Genomic DNA, 18,546 nt, shown 5'->3' with positions numbered 1-18,546 from the left:
CGGTTGCAGTGTCCCTGGATTATGTGATCCCGTTTTGCGGTCTTCTGACCAGCAAACTCAATGGAGAAGCCAGATTCACTTAACCATGTTAAGTGAGCCACGGTTGTGCAGTGGTTAGAGTGCAGTACTGCAGGCTACTTCGGCTGCCTGCCGGCTGCCTGCAATTTGGCACTTCGAGTCTCACCAGGCTCAAGGTTGACTCAGCCTTCCGTCCTTTCGAGGTGGGTAAAATGAGGACCCAGATTGTTGGGGGCAAGAGGCTGACTCTGTAAACCGTTTAGAGGGAGCTGTAAAACACTGAAGTGGTATATAACTCTAAGTGCTATTGCTGTTTTCTTTTTCTTTCTTTCTTTCTTTCTTTCTTTCTTTCTTTCTTTCTTTCTTTCTTTCTTTCTTTCTTTCTTTCTTTCTTTCCTTCCTTCCTTCCTTCCTTCCTTCCTTCCTTTCTTCCTTCTTCCTTCCTTCCTTCCTTCCCTACCCACCTACCGACCTACCTACCTACACGGACTATAAACTGCTTAGAACCATTGTGAAGTGGTGTATAAGTCTTAAGTGCTATTGCTATTTTCCTTCCTTTCCTTCCTACCTACCTACACTGACTGTAAATTGCTTAGAACCATTGTGAAGTGGTATGTAAGTCTAAGTGCTATTGCTACTAACTTTAGAATTGCAGTGATTCACTGTACAACTGTGGCACAAAAGGCCATAAAACAAGGCAAAAGTCACTTAGCAACTGTCATGCTGAGCGATAGAAATTTTTTGTACAGCTGCAGTTTGTAAATCAAGAATTACCTGTTGCTATATAACTGAATGGAGCAAGCAGAGTGTTTTAATGGCCGGATGCCTTTCCTGTCGCCGATGCGGAGTTTTTGTTCATATTCTCAGTGTGCCCAGAGAGAGAAATATCTGTCTCTTACCTAGGATCAAACTCACAGCCTCCTGTTTTGGAGGGAAGAGCTCCACTTCTAAGCCACCGCACCAAGTTTATGCCAATTTAATGGCAATGAAATAAACAGGGAGAGCCGTGGCTGCTATGATGGGGGCCTGTCCCTAACTAGGATTCTCGTTTCTTAGTCATCATATTTATTTCAACCTAATTGGATTGCAGGCTGAGGTGTAGCACAGCAAAAGCAAAAAAAAAAAAAAAGAGAGAAAGAAATGCTTGCAAAACAAAAACAGCAGCAGTGATAAATCAGCCAGCAATACAATTCACATGTCTCTTGGCTAAAATAAAATATTTATTTTCCGGTTAATGCTGTTCTAAACCTGCTCTGCAAACCAGATCCTAGTTTGATTTTAAAAATTTGGAAGTAGGTCAGAATTTTCTTTAAAAAAAAATAAATCCAGATCGACAACAACTTTAGCAAGCTCTGCCCCGGTCCAAATATAGCATTGATGCTAAGAACATCAACAGGATATGCATGAAAACACGAATGGTTTCAGTCTCAAATACAATTTTGTCACTCAGCGGTGAAATGAGTGGACTGGAATTGAGATTTTTTACAAAGAAAACCCAGCAAAGTCTGAATGTAAGGTAGCTCTAGAGTCTTAATATAAATGATGATAAGGATTTTTTTTTTATTTTTTTTATATTTTTCTTTTACAAAATGACCATCTTTCCATTCAATGGTGTTAACAGATATAGGTATCCAGTGTTAACCGGGTACGTATATCTTGTGCACATATTCATATTTAATATACATTTCATGTTATGTATCATTAAAATTACATTCATATTAAAAATTCCATCCTTTTTTTCTCTTATCATTGTATTCTTATTACCTCTTATCTTATATCCATTCCATTTCTAACCATTTATAAAATATATCCCATATCGTATAATATTCTGTATCTTCTTGATCTTTAATTTCCAATGTTAATCTATTCATTTCTGCACATTCAAATATTTTCATAATCACCCCTTCTGTAGGAATCTTCTTATTCTTCCAGTTTTGAGCAAATAAAATTCTAGCTGCTGTTAAAATATGAATAATCAAACACAATTTTTTCTTTACTATAGTTATCAGGTAAAATTCCCAAAACTATGAATAAAGATTAAGGAGTTAACAGAAGCATATGTTACTCCTCGCAGCAAAGAGAAGCAGAGACCGCTGAATTGATTCTTTTATCCAAAGAAGAGTAGATATCTAACCTTGTTTCTATTCTGAAATTGCTTCCGGATTTTTGGCTTGCAATGAAAAAAAAAAAAAAAAACAATCGAAACTTTGGTTTTGGTTTTGTTAATTTGACAGGCTTATTGGCATAGAAATGGCTGGTACAAGCTGTTGCGTAAAAGCACAACAGTTGTGGTTTGTGATGTTCTACTGTGCTAAAGAATCGGAAGTTGGTACCTTTTCCTTTCGTCCCTTTACACTATATTTCTTTTCCCCCTTCCCTCCCTCTCTTCTTAGTTTTCCACTACTTTTTATTTTATTTTATTTTTCTTTGTATTTTATATTTTGAAAAACCAATAAAATCAGAGAGATAGATGATAGAATAGAATAGAATACAATAGAATAACTGTTGGAAGGGACCTTGGAGGTCTTCTAGTCCAACCCCCTTGCTTAGATAGGAAAACCCTACACCAGACAAATCCGTTATCCAATTTCTTCTTTAAAACTTCTAGTGTTGGAGGATTTGCAACTTCTGGAGACAAGCTGTTCCACTGATAGAAAAATAGAATAGATGATAAATAGAATAATAGGTAGAAAGATAGAATGAGAGAGATCGATCGATCGATCGATCTGGCTTGTGGGGGTGGGGGTTGGCTTCCCAGAAAGTGGGCTCCCTTGAGGTCGTAAGCGGGGGCCTCCCCTGCACAGGCGCGCGCTTCCTCCGCGGCGGAGCGCTCTGCACGCGCCTAGAGGGACTCTTGCCCGCCAGCTGCAGAGCCCGCCCTTCCCTCGCGCTGCCGGCCGTCCATTTCTGCGGCGGGAGGAGGAAGAGCCCGGGCGGGCGGGTTTGCAAGGCGGGGCTTGGGCGGCTCGGGCTCCTCCTGGCTTCCTTCCTGCTCGCTCTGCCGCCTCTGCGGCTCCTCTCCGCCCCGGAGGAGGCGCCTTTTTCCCCTGCCCGGCCGCTGCTGGTCCCCGGCTGCGCCGTCCGGCCCTGGCTCGGCGGCTGGGCGAGGGGAGGACCATGAGCGCCTTGCGGGACGTCTCGCTGCAGGACCCGCGGCTGCGCTACGAGCTCATCCAGCGCATCGGCTCCGGCACCTACGGCGACGTTTACAAGGTGCGCAACGGGGCGCACGGCCGGCTTTTGGGAGAGGGTCCCCGGGCGCGCTTGGGGTGGGAGGGAGGGAGGAGGGGGTCCCCAGAAGGGAGGGGAGAGAGAGAGCAGGGGAGGGAGTTTCTATTTGGGGGTCCCGCTAACTGGCAGCCCCCTTTCTTCCCCCTCCCCCTCCCCGTTGGGCAACTTCTCCAAAGCGCGCTTTTGGAGACGCGCAACGGGGAGCAAGGAGCCGTGGACTGCATCGCTGCGCGGTGGCGGTGGGGATCATTCTGCAACCCCCGCCACCACCACCCTCTCCCGGGTGGGGTGTGGATCGGACTGGGGAAGGGGTGCAGAGGGTGGGTGGGAGAAGCAGGAAATTGTGGCCGGGGGTTCCAGGGCTTCTCCCCCGCCTCCCGCCGGGGCGTGTCCGGGTCTCTTGCGCCCAAGTTTTCCCTTTTTTTTGTTGCACGGGAACCAAAGGGTTGCCCCAAGCGGAGGGCGCCTTTTGGAGAAGGCGAGGCGACTGTTGGCTGGGCTGGGCTGTGGGGTGGGCAGGCTTGGCTGGCTGGCTGGCTGGTTCTCCGGCCAAGGTCGGCTCTGGGGGGCAGGCTGGCTTTGCTACAAGTTGTAGGCAGGGCGGGCGGGATCCTCTCCCTGCTCGCTCCGCTTTCCTGGAGGGAGCGAAGTGACCACAATGCGCTTATTTGTCCGGGTTGCCAGGGAGTTTGGCACGCGCGGATCTTGCGGTGCTGAGGGCTAGGAAAGAGGGAAGAAGAGAGGAAGGAAGGAAGGAAGAAGAGAAGAGGAAAGGAAGGAAAGAAAGAAAGAAAGAAAGAAAGAAAGAAAGAAAGAAAGAAAGAAAGAAAGAAAGAAAGAAAGAAAGAAGGTTGGGAAGGAGAAAGAGAAAACACCAAGGAGATAAAGAGAAAAAGAAGAAGGGAGAAGGAGGAAGGGGGGAAGAAAGAAGAAAAAAGTGAGAGGGAGATACAGAAAAGAAGAGGAAGATTGGGAGGGAGGGAGGAATGAAGAAAGAAAAAAGAGAGACAGAGAAAGAAAAAGAATATGATTAGGAGGAAGGGTGGGAGGAGGGAAGGAGGAAGAGAAAAAAGAGAAAGAAAGAAAGAAAGAAAGAAAAAGAAAGAAGAGGAGGAAGAGTGGGAGGGAGGGAAGGAGGATGAGAAAAAAGGGAGAAAGAAAGAAGAACGAGAAAAGATTATGTGGGAGGGAGGAAGGAAGAGAAACAAGTGAGAGAGAAAAAGAAAAAGAAAGAAAGAAAGAAGAGGAGGAAGGTTTTTGAGGGAGAGAAAAGAAGCAAGAGAAGAATATTAGTGGGAGGGAGGGTGGAAGGACGAGAAGAAGGAGAGAGAAAGAAAGAAAGGAACTGTTGAAAGAAGAGCCTTGCAGATTAAAAGGGTTGTCTTTGCAGGGGCTTTGGCAAGGGTGGGTGAGCAGGGCGGAGGAAGGAACACGGGGCTATTTTAAGAAGAAAGAGCTTAAGAGAGGAAATTGGCTTTGGGGGACCTTGGCAATATTTTTGGACCCATCATCCGTTTCTCGCCCTTTGTTTGGGGTCCTCCTGAAACGTTGGAGTCCTGGGGGCAAGCTACTAAACAGGAATTACTTTGCTGAAAGCTTATCTGATTTCTAGTGGGGTTTTTTTTTTGACACTGCAGGCCACAATTTCTCAACCTCAGCCGCTTGAAGGTGCCTGGACTTCAACTCCCAGAATTCCCCCAGCCAGCTTTGCTTTGAATTCTGGGAGTTGAAGTCCAGGCACCTTAAAAAGTTACTGATGTTGAGAAATACAGTATTGTTGTACACTAACGCAGGTCTCCTACTACCACTAACACAGGTAACCAGTACGCTAACACAGGTTACTTGCTATTTCATAGGAACTGGGGCGAGGCAATACTTGCCAGTTTGAAAACACCTGTGGGTCCAGGGGTCCAGATTGATAGCCCTGTTACACAGGACTGTAATATTATTTATTAAGTTTATATGCCACCCGAAATTTTGAGTGGTTTAATGGAAAGCATGAATTCTTGGTGCTCAGGGAGAGGGGTGGCATGTTTTGAGATCCTTGATAGTGGAATATTTATTGATTGATTGGATTTTTATCTAATAACCATTCTCACCAAAATTGATAAGGCAAGCAAAAGAATATAGAATGAGAGTGAACGCCACTCCCTACTAGCCCTGATGATGTTACCTAGATTGGTAATGAAACGTCTGCAACAAAAGCAACCAAGCTCAGAGAGCCAATGTTCTGATCTAGGCTTCCTTAGAAAGCATAAAACACAATCTTAGTCCCGGCACAACCTCTTTTATTTCCACGGCTGTGAATTACGTTCATTCACAGCCTGCAAGGCTTCACAAAAAGTCTTTCAGGGGAACGTTTATAGACACCCACCTTATCGCACTTGGAACGTGGCCAGAGAACTAATTGCCAGGCGCAGGGCAAGGCCAAACTTGACAAAAGTTCTGTTGACAAACAGAACTTTTCAAAGCTTGAATCGACCGGACGAACTAATTGCTTCCTGCAAAAGCTCACGTCCCATTTGCTCCTCTTTTATCTCCTATGGGAGGGGCCAGTCACCTCTGAGGTGTGGCCTTACTCCTGAGTTGACCCCGCTTTCTCAATTGTCTCCCCCGCCTCACTGCTGTCCGAGCCCAAAGGTAGCTGATGACTGCCAGCCTGCCCTGGCCCCATCCCTGCCTCTGATGCAGAGCCGTCGTCCGAGCCCTCCTCAGCCTCCAGGCCCGGCCCAGGTTCCTACCCAACCTCCTCACTACTGTCCGACTTCCGTCAGCCACCGGCAGGGCCGCAACAACCAACAAGGACAGAACAGAACAGTTAAAAAGATGCAGATTGGGTCAGCTGTGCTGATGGAAACCAGAAACAGATCTGTTTTTATACTGAATGGCGAAACACAGGCGGTCCTAGACGTATTATGACCGTAACGGAAGGCCAACATTTCCGTTGCTAAGTGAGATACCTGGAAGTGAATTTTGCCTCATTTTGCCACCTTTCTTGCAGCCATTGTTAAGCGAACCGCTGCAGTTTTTACCTCAGTGACACTGTTGTTAGGTGAGTCTAGGTTCCCCCGTCGACTTTGCTTGTCTGATGGTCGCAAAAAGGGATCACATGAGTTTTTTCAAAGGAAATGAGGAGAAACTTTCTGACAGGGAGAACAATCAACCCATGGAACAGAAGTTTCCCTCGGAGGTTGTGGGAGCTTCATCACTTGAGACTTTCAAGAAGAGACTGGACTGCCCATCTGTCAGAAATGGTGTATGGTCTTCCGTTTGGGGGGGGGTTGGACTAGATGACCTACAAGGTCCCTTCCAACTCTGATTATCTGTTGTTTTTTAACTTAAGATGGCTGGACTTCAACTCCCAGAATTCAGCTGGCTGGAAGGCCGCTCCTCTTAAAAGTATATTTACTGGAGAATTCTGGGAGTTGAAGTCCAGCCATCTTAAAGTTAACAGGGTTGACGAACAGCGATCCAATGTTTTGATGTAAATTCTCGTGCAATGTATCCAGGCAGGGATATATATATGTGTGTGTGTATCTTCATTGTTCATCTCACCATCCAAGTGATATATTTATTTTATTTGGGCACACCAGTTGATCGAACTGGCTTCATCCCAGCTCGTTAGATCACACATCCAGAGTCGAAAAGGATCTCTTGATTAAAACAGAACCTATAAAACAGTGTTTTTCCAACCTTTGCAAGCACCTATAAGATGTGTGGACTTCAACTCCCAGAATTCTCCACTTCGCATGTCTGGCTGAGGACTTCTGGGAGTTGAAGTCCACGCATTTTAAAAGCTGCTATAAAACAATCCTGGGCAACTGGCATCTTAACAGTTATGTTGGGGGCCCCCATTGCTTAAAATGTCTAACCAGCATGATCTTTATGCTGGTAGAAGAGCTTTGACTGGGAATCTGGAAAAATAATCGGTCTTTAAACCGATTCATTCAAGTTACTAGTCCTCAATACTTTTTTTTTTTAATCCATGCTTTCCTCTCTGCGTAAATCTGATTTAGCCTTCTGGAGCCAGAGGGAAAGCGGGAAGAACAAAAAATATTATAAAAGCATGGGCGTTTTGCAGATTCTGTACCCACTGAAGGCAGTTGGAGGAACAGCTGTTGTGACGCTTCCGTATGTTGTTTTCTTATAATTGTGTGTATGTGGTTGTGTGTTCATCCTTAGAAGCCCATGAGGTGCCCTTAGCATTATTAATACCAGTAGTCACAATCATGATAATCCTATTTTATGATGCTTCTGCATTTCTGCATTTAAATCCAGCCCTATTGTCTTGCTGGTAAAATTGTTTTTTCCCCCACCCCAAGCTGTATTTTATTGCACAGGTAGTCCTTGACTTACCTCAATTGATTTAGTGACCATTTGAAGTTACGACGACACTGAAAAAAGTGACTTAGGACCGTTTTTCATACAATCATTGCAGTATTCTCCATGGTCATGCTGTCAGGATTCCAGCAATAGCCCTAATTAAATCATGATTCTTGAGCCAAACTTCAAAAAACTTCAAAGGATTTATTAGAGGCGACATACTGGCCCTGCCCTCTATGAAGCCAACTCTGGCAGGCATAATTTACAGTTCCCTGTGACCCTGTTTCCCCCTTCCCCCCTGGGTGTGTCATAAATCACATTCTCCAATTGAGCACACTCACAGCCTGGGTATCATCAATCACATTCTCCAATTAAATATATCCCAGGGCAAAAGCTCTGGTAGTTTTGCTACAATTTTTACAGATAAGAGTTGGAACATACTTCCGCTTTCAATTGCTCTTCCAGATTTTCTTCCTCCCCCTTTTTATTTTTATGGCAACTACTAAAACAGGCATAGGAATGTTTTATGAGTTGACACACAAAATCAAAATTCAGACGCTTGGCCACTGACTCCTATTTATGACAGTCGCACTGTCCCAGGGTCACGTGATCCCCTTTTGCGACCTTCTGACGAGCAAAAGTCCATGAGGAAGCCAAGATTCACTTAACAACCGTGTAACTAACTTAACGGCAGGGATTCCCTTAACAGATGTGGCAAAAATATGTTGTAAAATGGCCGCCAAACTCACTTAACAAAGGTCTCGCTTAGCAACAGAAATTCTGGGCTCAATTGTGGCCGTAACTCGAGGAGTACCTGTTTTTTTCCATTGTTTTGATTTTGCATTCTAGCCTTTACGACAATCTTGAGCAGGATTTGCACCCTTCTAGTTTAGTGAAAATCTGGCCTCTGTATTACAGTATAATCTGGTGCTGATTTAATTGGAATTAAGACCTACTGAGTTCAGTGGGACCACCTCCTCCTCTTCTTCCTCCTCCACCTCCTCCTCTTTCTCCTCTTCCTCCTCCTCTTCCTCTTCACAAACCCTTGTAACATTGATGATATTACCTAGTTGGGTCATGAAACATCTGCCTGAAAACCGCCATGCTCAGAGAGCACCACAGACCCGCTCATTTCAATCATGACAACCAATTATCTACCAGTAATTCTCCTTTATTCGTACAATAACAACTGCAGCGATTTGCTTAACAACCATGGCCAAAAATAATAATAAATGGTCACAAAACCAGGCGAGAGTCACTCAACAACCGAAATTCTGGTCCCGGTGATGGTTGCAAGTTGAGGACTCCCTGTATTTGGGACTCTTAACCAGGATGACACAGTGTGACAGGGCTTCCCCATGCCCCCCCCCCCCCACAAGGGGAACCCAGCTGAGATGCTGTGAGAATCATAGTGTGGTGGGGGACAGTGCCAGGTGGGGACTGTTGTGGCCCACCAGTGGCCAGTGGAGCTGGCGGCAGACTCAGACAGTGAGGGGGCTGGGGAGGAACATGGGCCGGTTCTGGAGGCTGAGGAAGGCTCTGATGAGGACTCTGAGTCGGAGGCAGAGATGGGGCCAGGGCTGTCCGACGGTTATGAGCTGCCTTCGGAGTCGGAGATCAGTGGGGCAGAAGAACGGCTGGAGCCTGTTCCCAATGTGCGCATGCACAGAGCTGCCAGAAGAAGGGCACAGCTGAGGAACAAAGGTCAACTCAGGAGTAAGGGCACAGATGGCAGTGAATGGCCCCTCCCATAGGGAATGAAGAGGAGCAAAAGGGGAGGGGTGTTTAAAGGAGGCATTTAGTTCGTTTAATTAGTGTGAAGATTTGTTTATCTGAGTTTGTGACTCACAGAGACTCCTTGCCAGATATTTCCTTGTACAGCGTTTGGAAGCTATCGGCCTGGCAGCTCTCCAAGCCTGATAAGGTCTGTGGTTGTAAATTCACCCTTGAAAGACTGTTTGCCGGGACTTTGTTGGATGTGAATGAGAGGAAATTCACATTAGCCAAATAAAAAGGGGTTTTGTTGGGACGAGGAGTCTTGTTTCATGATTTGGTGAAGCCTAGGTCAGAACAGGGACACTCCGGTAGCAACCGAACCATGGTTAGTGATGCTCAGCCTCACTAGCTAACACAGGAGGCTCCTGGACCCAGAATAGCAATTGCCGAGCCTTTGTCATGCCCCTGTCGGAGTCTGAATCCCACGAGAAAGATGAACAGCCAACAGGGAGTGGGAGTGTGCCTCTGTTGGCTGTGGAGGAGAGTGGGGAAGGGCAAAGTCTGGCTAGGCAGAGCAGGGGAGAGGGAGAGCAAGGGACAGGGAGTTCAGAGGAAGATCCAGGCCCAGCCCCTCTTCATCCTAGGGCATGCAGGGAGGAACGGAGAAGGGAGCAACATGAGTTGCGTGGCTTACGGGGGAAGAAAGGGCCCTGATTCCCTTCATTAGCCACAGCTGGGAATGAGAGTTTAAAAGAGATGCATGCTGAGAGCCGTGAGTTTATCTTGTGTTGACTTTGCATATCTGTGTTCCTGGCGTCTTCCCAACCGTGTTGAATTGCGGCCGTTCCTTCACGTCTGGAATTCCTTCTCCTGCCCTGTTGGACTAATGACCTCATTTTGCCTTGATTGGACTTATAGTTCCAGTTTTTGTTGACCACGTTTTGGACTGGATTCCCTGCCGCCCAAGGCTGTTCCTGGGAGTTTTTCTCCAGCCCAGAAGGAAACCAGGACAGTTGGAGCTTATAAAGGGACTCCTACTGATTATCTGACTATGTTGCCTTTGTGCCACACCCTTTGGGTCATCACATTGCTTTGATGTGAAAGACACACACTTCACACCCTGGTTTGTGACTCCTTTTGGATCCTAATAGGGAGGGACAGATCTGACCTCCCTTCTGCATATCAAAAGAGAATAAAACAGCCTTCCCACTCCTTTTCCTGGACTTTTTTTCGCCCACCTCCTGGACACCAAACCGAATTAGGAGTGGGCTGCTTCTCTTTGGATCCTGGCTGATGCCTGTTGTGTGCAGGCATTGTTCAGCAATTTCCTGAGATTCTTAATTCAGGAATAGCTTAGGGCTGGTCAGCTGGCAGCCAGGGTGACTATTTTCAACTCCGACGGGGTTGGTCACCAAACCAGTAGTAACACCGGTTGAATCCCACCCCATCAGTGGAGGCTTTCAAGCAGATATTGGGTAGCCATTTGGCTCTCTGCTCAAGCAGGAGGTTGGTCTAGAAGACCTCAAGGTCCCTTCCAACTGTGTTACTATGTTATCTTTGTTGCTCTTCTCTGCCCTCTTTCAAGTCGCTGCACAGTCTCTTCTTCAAATCCTCCAGTGATGCACCCACAACTTCTGGTGGCAAGCAGTTCCTCGGGTTAATTGTTCTCACTTTCAGGAAATTTCTCCTTAGTTCTAGGTTGCTTCTCTCCTTTTTAAAATAAATTTTATTGCATATAAAAACATTAAAAACATTGAACATGGTGATCTTCTTTGACATACATTTCTGTCGATACATTTTGCATTTAGAAAGATAAAGAAGTTGTGTACAATTTATATACATTTATAGACACATATACATTTAGACTTTGTGGTTTTTAAATCTTTCTCATTAATTCTCATGTACGAGGTCCGTCATCTCATCCCTAGTTCACCTTAAGTTCTTATTTCAATTTTATGAACTCCCTTTCACGCCCTTCCAATAATAAAACGTATTCCAAATTTTATGGTATTCTGATTCATCTTGATCCTTCAATTCTAAAGTCAACCTATCCATTTCGGTGCATTGTACTATCTTATCAATCGTAACTTCCTCACTAGGGATTTCACTTGCTTTTTAATTTTGGGTGAATATCTTCCTTGCTCCCTTGATCACACGTAAAATTAAATAGGTATCGGCTTGACTAAATTTTTCTTCCATTATTCCCCGTAAGAACATCTCTGGTTTGTAACAATTTTTTAGACCTGTTATTCCCTCCAGCCATGTCCAAATTTTACACCAGAACTCCTGGGGTCTTTTACAGGACCACCATGGATTGGTTTCCCTCCTTGGCTTCTTGTCTTGCCTTCTGGGTGCTTTGGAGAATAGGTTGACCCAATTTCAGACGAGCGGCTGCCCGATCTCGTCTTGAAAGCCTCCAGTCGAGGAATGGCAACCTCCATTTCCGACGGCAAAGCCCTTCCATGGGCTTTGCTCTCCTTCCTCTTCGGGTTGCGTCACACCGATGCTCTGCAATCCGACAAGCAGCTGTGCGCCTCCCACCCTTGGTGGCGGTTGAGCTGGTGGAGCAAGGAAGGCAGGATGTTGTCTCACTGCTAAGCAGAACGGGGGTCTGAAGAAAAGGAGCTGCCCGTTTTGTGTGTTGTAGGCGTTTTTGACAAACCATGGCTTAACGCAACCTGACTGCCATAGTGAATTTTGGCTGCACGTGAATTTTGATCCCAGAGGGAAATGCTACAAAGGTCGTAAGTGCAAAGAAAATGGTCATAACTCACTTTTTCTCAGAGCCATTGCAAAGTTGAACAGTCGCTAATCAAAGGTCTTCAAACTTGGCAGCTTTAAGACTTGTGGACTTCAAATCCCAGAATTCCTAAGGCAACATGACTGGAGGAAGAGGAATTCTGGGAGTTGAAGTCCACAAGTCTTAATGCTGCCAAGTTTGAAGGCCCTACTCTTCATCTATCTATCTATCTATCTATCTATCTATCTATCTATCTATCTATCTCATCTCTCTCTCTCTCTCTCTCTCTCTCTCTCTCTCTCTCTCTCTCTCTCTCTCTCTCTGTACCTACCTACCTACCTGTCTACCTATTTATCACAAGGGTCTTCAAACTTGGCAAGTTTAAGACTCGTGGACTTCAACTCCCAGAATTCCTGAGCCAACATGCCTGGAGGAGGAGGAATTCTGGGAGTTGAAGTCCACAAGTCTTAAAGCTGTCAAGTTTGAAGGCCCCTGCACTAAATGGACTGTTGTAAATTGAGGACTACCTGTATTCATTTATTTATCCATACTGTAGTAATCTCTCTATGAAGGGAAAGGTCCTTTATTTGTGCCTAATATAATCGAACTGACATTTCTAGTGACCTTTTTAGTTGTGACCTGAAGAGGAAAGGAGCCTGGCTGTGGGGGTTACAGATTAACAAGAGTTGGAAGGGACCTTGGAGGTCATCTAGTCCAACCCCCACCCCACCCCCCCAAGCAGGAGATCCTACACCATTTCTGATTGATGGCAGTCCAGTTTCTTCTTGAAAGCCTCCAGGGATGAAGCTCCCACAATTTCTGAATAACAGAATAATAACAGATAATCAGAGTTGGAAGGGGCGTTGTAGGTCATTTAATCCAACTCCCCGCCCAAGCAGGAGACCCTACACCATTCCTGACAGAGGGCAGTCCAATCTCTTCTTGAAAGACTCCAGGGATGAAGCTCCCACAACTTCCGAAGGCAACTTCTGTTCCATGGGTGGATTGTTCTCACAGTCAGAAAATTCCTCCTTATTTCCAGGTTGAGTCTCTCCTTGTTCAGTTTCCATCCATTGTTCCTTGTCTGGCCTTCGGGTGCTTTGGAAAATAGCTTCACCCCTTCCTCTCTGTAAACATAGAAATACTTGTTTCTATGGATGGAATTTCTTGTGAATTTTGTCCAGTGGAACAGACAGTTTGGGAGTTTTGACTGCACAATCATCAAGGCATATGCTTGTAAGGTGCCGATGACACAAGTCTTCGTCCCCGTGTCCAACTGCTAAGGTTTTCTCCTGGTATCTGGAGAGAATTTATGTGGCCATCTGACTTTTGAAGACTTTTTAAAACAATACAGGAAGTTAGGGTTTAAATTTTGGAGCCCAAAATATCTGAAACATTGGTGAAAGATTTTCGGTTTTTACAGCCTTTCTTGCTACAGGTGTTAAGGGAATCGCTGCGGCCGTTAAGTGAGTTACACAATCATTAAGTGAATTTGGCTCGATTTTGCTTGTCAGACAGTTGCAAAAGGGGATCACATGATCCCAGGACATTGCAACTGCCACAAATATGAGTCAGTTGCCAAGCCTCTGAATGTTGTTCTCCCTGGGGATGCAGCAACGGTCATAAGAGTGAAGAACTGTCATAAGTCGCTTTTTTCAGTACCGTTCTAACTTTGAACGGCCACTAAACGGACTGTTGCAAGTCGAGGATCTACCTGTACACAGGTTGTGTTAAGTTTGTTATTGATCCCTCTGTATCTCAAGGTTATTCCTACATACTGTTTTCTGTTTGGGATCCAATGCCCACTTTGCATTGTTTATTTTTTTCTGAATCATACTTGGACCTGTGGATGTTTTAATATTTGCATTCTTGTAACATCGGTGAGATCCTGGGGGATTGTTTGCAAGGAATGAATGGATGAATGCATTGATTTGCAACCCACATTTTATTACAAATAACGTAGGGTGGAGAACATACCCAGCATTCCTTTCTCCTCCTAGTTTCCCCACAGCCACAGCCCCGTGTGAAAGAGAATATGGCTGGCTCAAAATCACCCAGCCAGCTTTCATGCCTAAGGCAGGACTAGAACTCGCTGTCTCCTGGTGACTGGCCCAAAGTCACCCAGCTGGTTTGCATGCCTAAGGCAGGACTAGAACTCACCGCTCCTGGTGATTGGCCCAAAGTCACCCAGCTGGTTTCATGCCTAAGGCAGAACTAGAACTCGCCGTCTCTGGTGATTGGCCCAAAGTCACCCAGCTGGTTTCATGCCTCTAGAACCGTCTCCTGGTGATTGGCCCAAAGTCACCCAGCTGGTTTTCATGCCTAAGGCAGGACTAGAACTCACCGTCTCCTGGTGATTGGCCCAAAGTCACCCACTTGGTTTTCATGCCTAAGGTAGGACTAAAATTCACTGTCTCCTGGTGATCAGTCCAAAGTCACCCAGCCAGCTTTCATGCCTAAGGCAGGACTAGAATTCACCATCTCCTGATGATTGGCCAAAAGTCACTTAGCCAGCTTTCATGTCTACGGCGGGACTAGAATTCGCCGTCTCCTGGTGATTGGCCAAAAGTCACCCAGTTGGTTTTCATGGCTAAGACAGGTTGAATGAATGAATGAATGAATGAATGAATGAATGAACGACTGACTTACTTTCCAGGGGGTTCAGAGACTGGCCTCATCCTTTACAGGAAGAAAATTATTTGGGATAACTACCGTGTTACTCAGGGTGGAACAGTGGTAGCAGAGCATATGGTAAGGTGTAAAGTAAAGCTGTCCCTGTGGGTTTTCCCCCACTCGTTGTGACCGACTTTACGGGGCCGTGGTCACCTCCGTTTCTTAAGCCAAAGAGGATATGGCAGGAGCGTGGAAAAGTTGGAGCAGAAGAATTTCACCAAATCTCTTCTCCCACAGAAAAGCAGTGCATAGAAGCTTTTCCTGAATGACCTGTTCCTTTCCTGATCACTCTGGTTCTCTCCACAGGGCCGAGATACCGAAACTGGAGAGCTGGCAGCCATCAAAATTGTGAAAATTGACCCAGGTAGGCGGCAATTCTGACATTTTATGTTCCAAAAAGTCGGTGACTTCTTAGTGGTTACCACTCCAATTTTAGCCAATTTCAAGATAGGCCAGCTCAGGAAATAAAAGGTTGCTACTCTATTGGTAGGCCTGCTTCTCAGAATCAGAATGGAACGGAAAGGGACCATGGAGGTCTTCTAGTCCAACCCCTGCTCGAGCAGGAGATCTTATTACCATTCTTGACAAGTGACTATCCAATCTCTTCTCAAAAACTTCTGGTGTTGGAGCACACACAACTCCTGAATGGACGCCGTTCCATCGATTAATTGTTCACACTGTCAGGAAATTTCTCCTTAATTTTTTAGGTTGCCTCTCTCCTGGATTAGTTTCCATCCGTTGCTCTTTTCCTGCCTTCAGGTGCTTTGGAAAATAGGTTGACCCCCCTCTTCTTTCTGGCAGCCCCTCAAATCCTGAAAGACTGCTATCATGCCTAGTCATACCCAATTCCTACAACCGTTCTTCGTATGCTTTAACCTCCAGTCCCCTAATCATCTTTGCTGCTGTTCTCTGCACGTTTTCCAAAATCTCATTTTTTTTTTTGCAATGTGGTGACCAAAACTGGGTGCAATCTTCCAGGGGCCAACTGGAAGATGAGTGGACTTCATCCCCCACAATTCCTCAGCTAACACTGAGAAATACTAAACCCACCAACCATATTCTGGCTTAATGTTACCCTTCAGTTTGCCCAACCTGCAAAGATAATATAGGTAGTCCTTGATTTACAATCACTTGTTGAGTGACTGTTCAAAGTTACAACGATGCCGAAAGAAAGTGACTTATGACCAGTTCTCATATTTCCATCCCAATTATTCTACATTCCGTGTTCTAACTGGGTATGAACAGTCAATCAATCAAATCAATCAATTAAACATTTATGGCCAATGCATGTGTGTACAATGAAATTGAAATAGACTAGTCACTACTCTAACAAAGGGAAGGATTAGAGGTGACAGGATGGCCGTTTTCCAATATTTGAGGGGCTGCCATAAAGACAAGGGGCTCAACCTATTCCCCAAAACACCTGAAGGCAGGACAAGAAACAATGGCTGGAAACCAACCAAGGAGAGAAGCAACCTAGAACTAAGGAGAAATTTCTTGACAGTGAGATCAATTAACCCGTGGAACGACTTGCCACCAGAAGTTTGGTGTGTTCCATCCCTGGAGGCTTTTAAGAAGAGTTTGCACAACCGTTTGACTGGAATGATATATAGCTGTGATGGCGCACGCAGAGCCATTTGTGCCAGCATGCGAGCTACAGGCAAACTTATCTCACTGCGCATGTGTGGGTCTCACAGCTGATTTTCGGCTGGTTTGAGGCCTTTTTCGGCCTCCCAAAGGCTTGAGGAAGGCTTCTGCAGGCTTCTGCAAGCTTTGTAGGCCGAAAACTAGCCCCACTGTGTCACTTCTGGTATTTTTGGAAAAACAGGAAGTATGAAACGGGCCTAGTTTTCAGCCTACAAAGCCTGCGGAAGCCTTCCTCAAGCCTTTGGGAGGCGGAAAAAGGCCTCAAACCGACCGAAGATCAGCTGTGAGGCTCAGTGCAGATAAGGGGGCAGTGGGGGGGGGTTGCCCACGCATGCGTATGGGACATGGGGGGGGGGGGGCACATTGCCTTCTGGGTACTGGCACGCGAGCGCGAATGTGCAAGCGCACGCACAATTTTTGGCACAAGAGCCCAAAAAGGTTAGCCACCATTGATATATAGGGTTTCCTGCTTCAGCAGGGGGTTAGACTAGAAGACCTCAAGGTCCCTTCCACCCCTACTGTTCTATGTTCTAATTGAATATGTTTAGCCTACTGAAGAGAAGGACTAGGGGGCGACGTGATAGCAGTGTTTTCAATATTTGAGGGGCTGTTAAAAAGAAATGGGGGGGGAGGGGTGTCAGCCATTGTCGAAGGAAGGTCTTCTTAGAGACTGACACAGGTTCTCCATCTTAGGGGATGACATCGGATCGATTCAGCAAGAAATCACCACCCTCAGGGATTGTCGCCATCACAACGTTGTGATGTATTTTGGAAGCTACCTCAGGTAGAGAATTCCGTCCTGTGGAGTAAAACACAATGGGAACTTGGAAGCGGTAGACTTGCTTAAGCCTCCGGGGAGCCCCTGTTCTCAGCTTTATCAAATTATCGGGTAGCAAGTTGAGCACGATATAATACACTAACCCGGGGGTCGCCAACCTTTTGGACCGCAGGGACCACCGATCTCAGAATTTTGAATCCTGCGGACCACTAATATGAATTTTGATGATGGTGGTTTGCTGATGTTGGTGGGAATGTCAGTCCCATATTCCAGAGCTGGAGTAGTCGCAGGACTGGTCCTTTGGTCACCCCGGAGCAGCTGTTCCTCCACCCGGGTGCACCGGCCTGCCATGGACTGGAGGAGCTGCTCCGGGATGACCAAAAGGCCGGTCTTGTGACTACTGCAGGAATATGGGACTGGGATATGGGACTGACTTTCCTACCAACATCAGCAAGCCACCCCGGGGCGAATTTCCCTTCCCCGCCGTTGGTCTTACCTTCCAGTTCCAGCTTGCGTGGCTCTTCTTAAGGTAAGGTTTGTGCTCAGCCGAAGGATGGGGGCCAGTGGGTGGGCGGGCTGTGTGGGCCTTGTGTTCCCATGCAGCCTGGATTAATTGCTTTGGGGGTACATTTCTCTGCAGACCACCAGTGGTCCCCGGCCTACTGGTTGGTGACCACTGCACTAACAGATGGGAAGGCCCCAATCCAGCCCTTCATTCTCTAACCCCCAAAGGCCTCTTTTTCCAGTCCCAAATCTTAGACACGGTGAAATGTAACTCCGCTCCCTACATATTCAGAGGCAACCTGTTCTGCCCCGAACACGACAAACTCTCTGCAGTGAAATCAATGATTCCTTTATTAGGAGCACCAGCAGCCACAGCAAAAAGTTTATTTTTCATCGCAGGCTAACTAGTCTATCCGGCCGGGAGATAAATTGTTGTCTGCCACATCTATTCATCTCTGCCCCCTGTTTTTTATCCCCAGAACTATGGTGGGGCTTTGCTAGCAGCAGTGGCTCTTCCGTCCCAAGGACCGGCCCATAGATTTCCCCTGCTCTCCTCTCCTCTGCCCCCTGCGCATCTGTGTGACAGGCACTATTAAGAGGTGTGGACTTCCAAGAATCCCAGCCAGGATGCTTTAAGAGGGGTGGACGTCAACTCCCAGAATTACCCAACAAGCACGCTTTACAATGGGTGGACTTCAACTCCCAGAATTACCCAACAAGCACGCTTTACGATGGATGGACTTCAACTCCCAGAATTACCCAGTCAGCATATTTTAAGATGAGTTTACTTCAACTCCCATGCTGGCTGGGGAATTCTGGGAGTTGAAGTCCACCCATCTTCAAATGGAAAAGGTTGAGAAAGAAGTGTCCTTAACCAATCAGGTTTCATTCAACAAACCCTGGGTTAATCCATCAT

At 46.2% G+C, this 18,546-nt stretch overlaps 1 protein-coding gene across 4 annotated transcripts in view; it reads left to right on the top strand.

Moving 5' to 3' along the window:
* The first annotated feature begins 3,004 nt into the window (after nt 1-3,004).
* MAP4K2 (mitogen-activated protein kinase kinase kinase kinase 2) overlaps nt 3,005-18,546 on the top strand; it is a 55,065-nt gene continuing 39,523 nt past the window's right edge. For 3 of the 4 annotated variants that reach the window (XM_087913768.1, XM_087913767.1, XM_087913766.1), the window contains exons 1-3: nt 3,018-3,231; nt 15,008-15,065; nt 17,042-17,132. In XM_087913768.1, coding sequence (XP_087769894.1) covers nt 3,136-3,231; nt 15,008-15,065; nt 17,042-17,132 — 245 coding nt within the window. In that variant the 5' untranslated portion in view covers nt 3,018-3,135. Of the gene's footprint in view, nt 3,232-15,007; nt 15,066-17,041; nt 17,133-18,546 lie in introns of all 4 variants that reach the window. The other variant, XM_087913769.1, reaches the window with a different exon arrangement.

Source organism: Pseudonaja textilis, chromosome 16 (genome assembly GCF_049901715.1).
Source record: "Pseudonaja textilis isolate UNSWEBS1 chromosome 16, rPseTex1.2, whole genome shotgun sequence".
NCBI lineage: Eukaryota > Metazoa > Chordata > Lepidosauria > Squamata > Elapidae > Pseudonaja > Pseudonaja textilis.
Note: the sequence above shows the minus strand (reverse complement) of the source record. Positions and strands in the feature narration are given on the sequence as shown.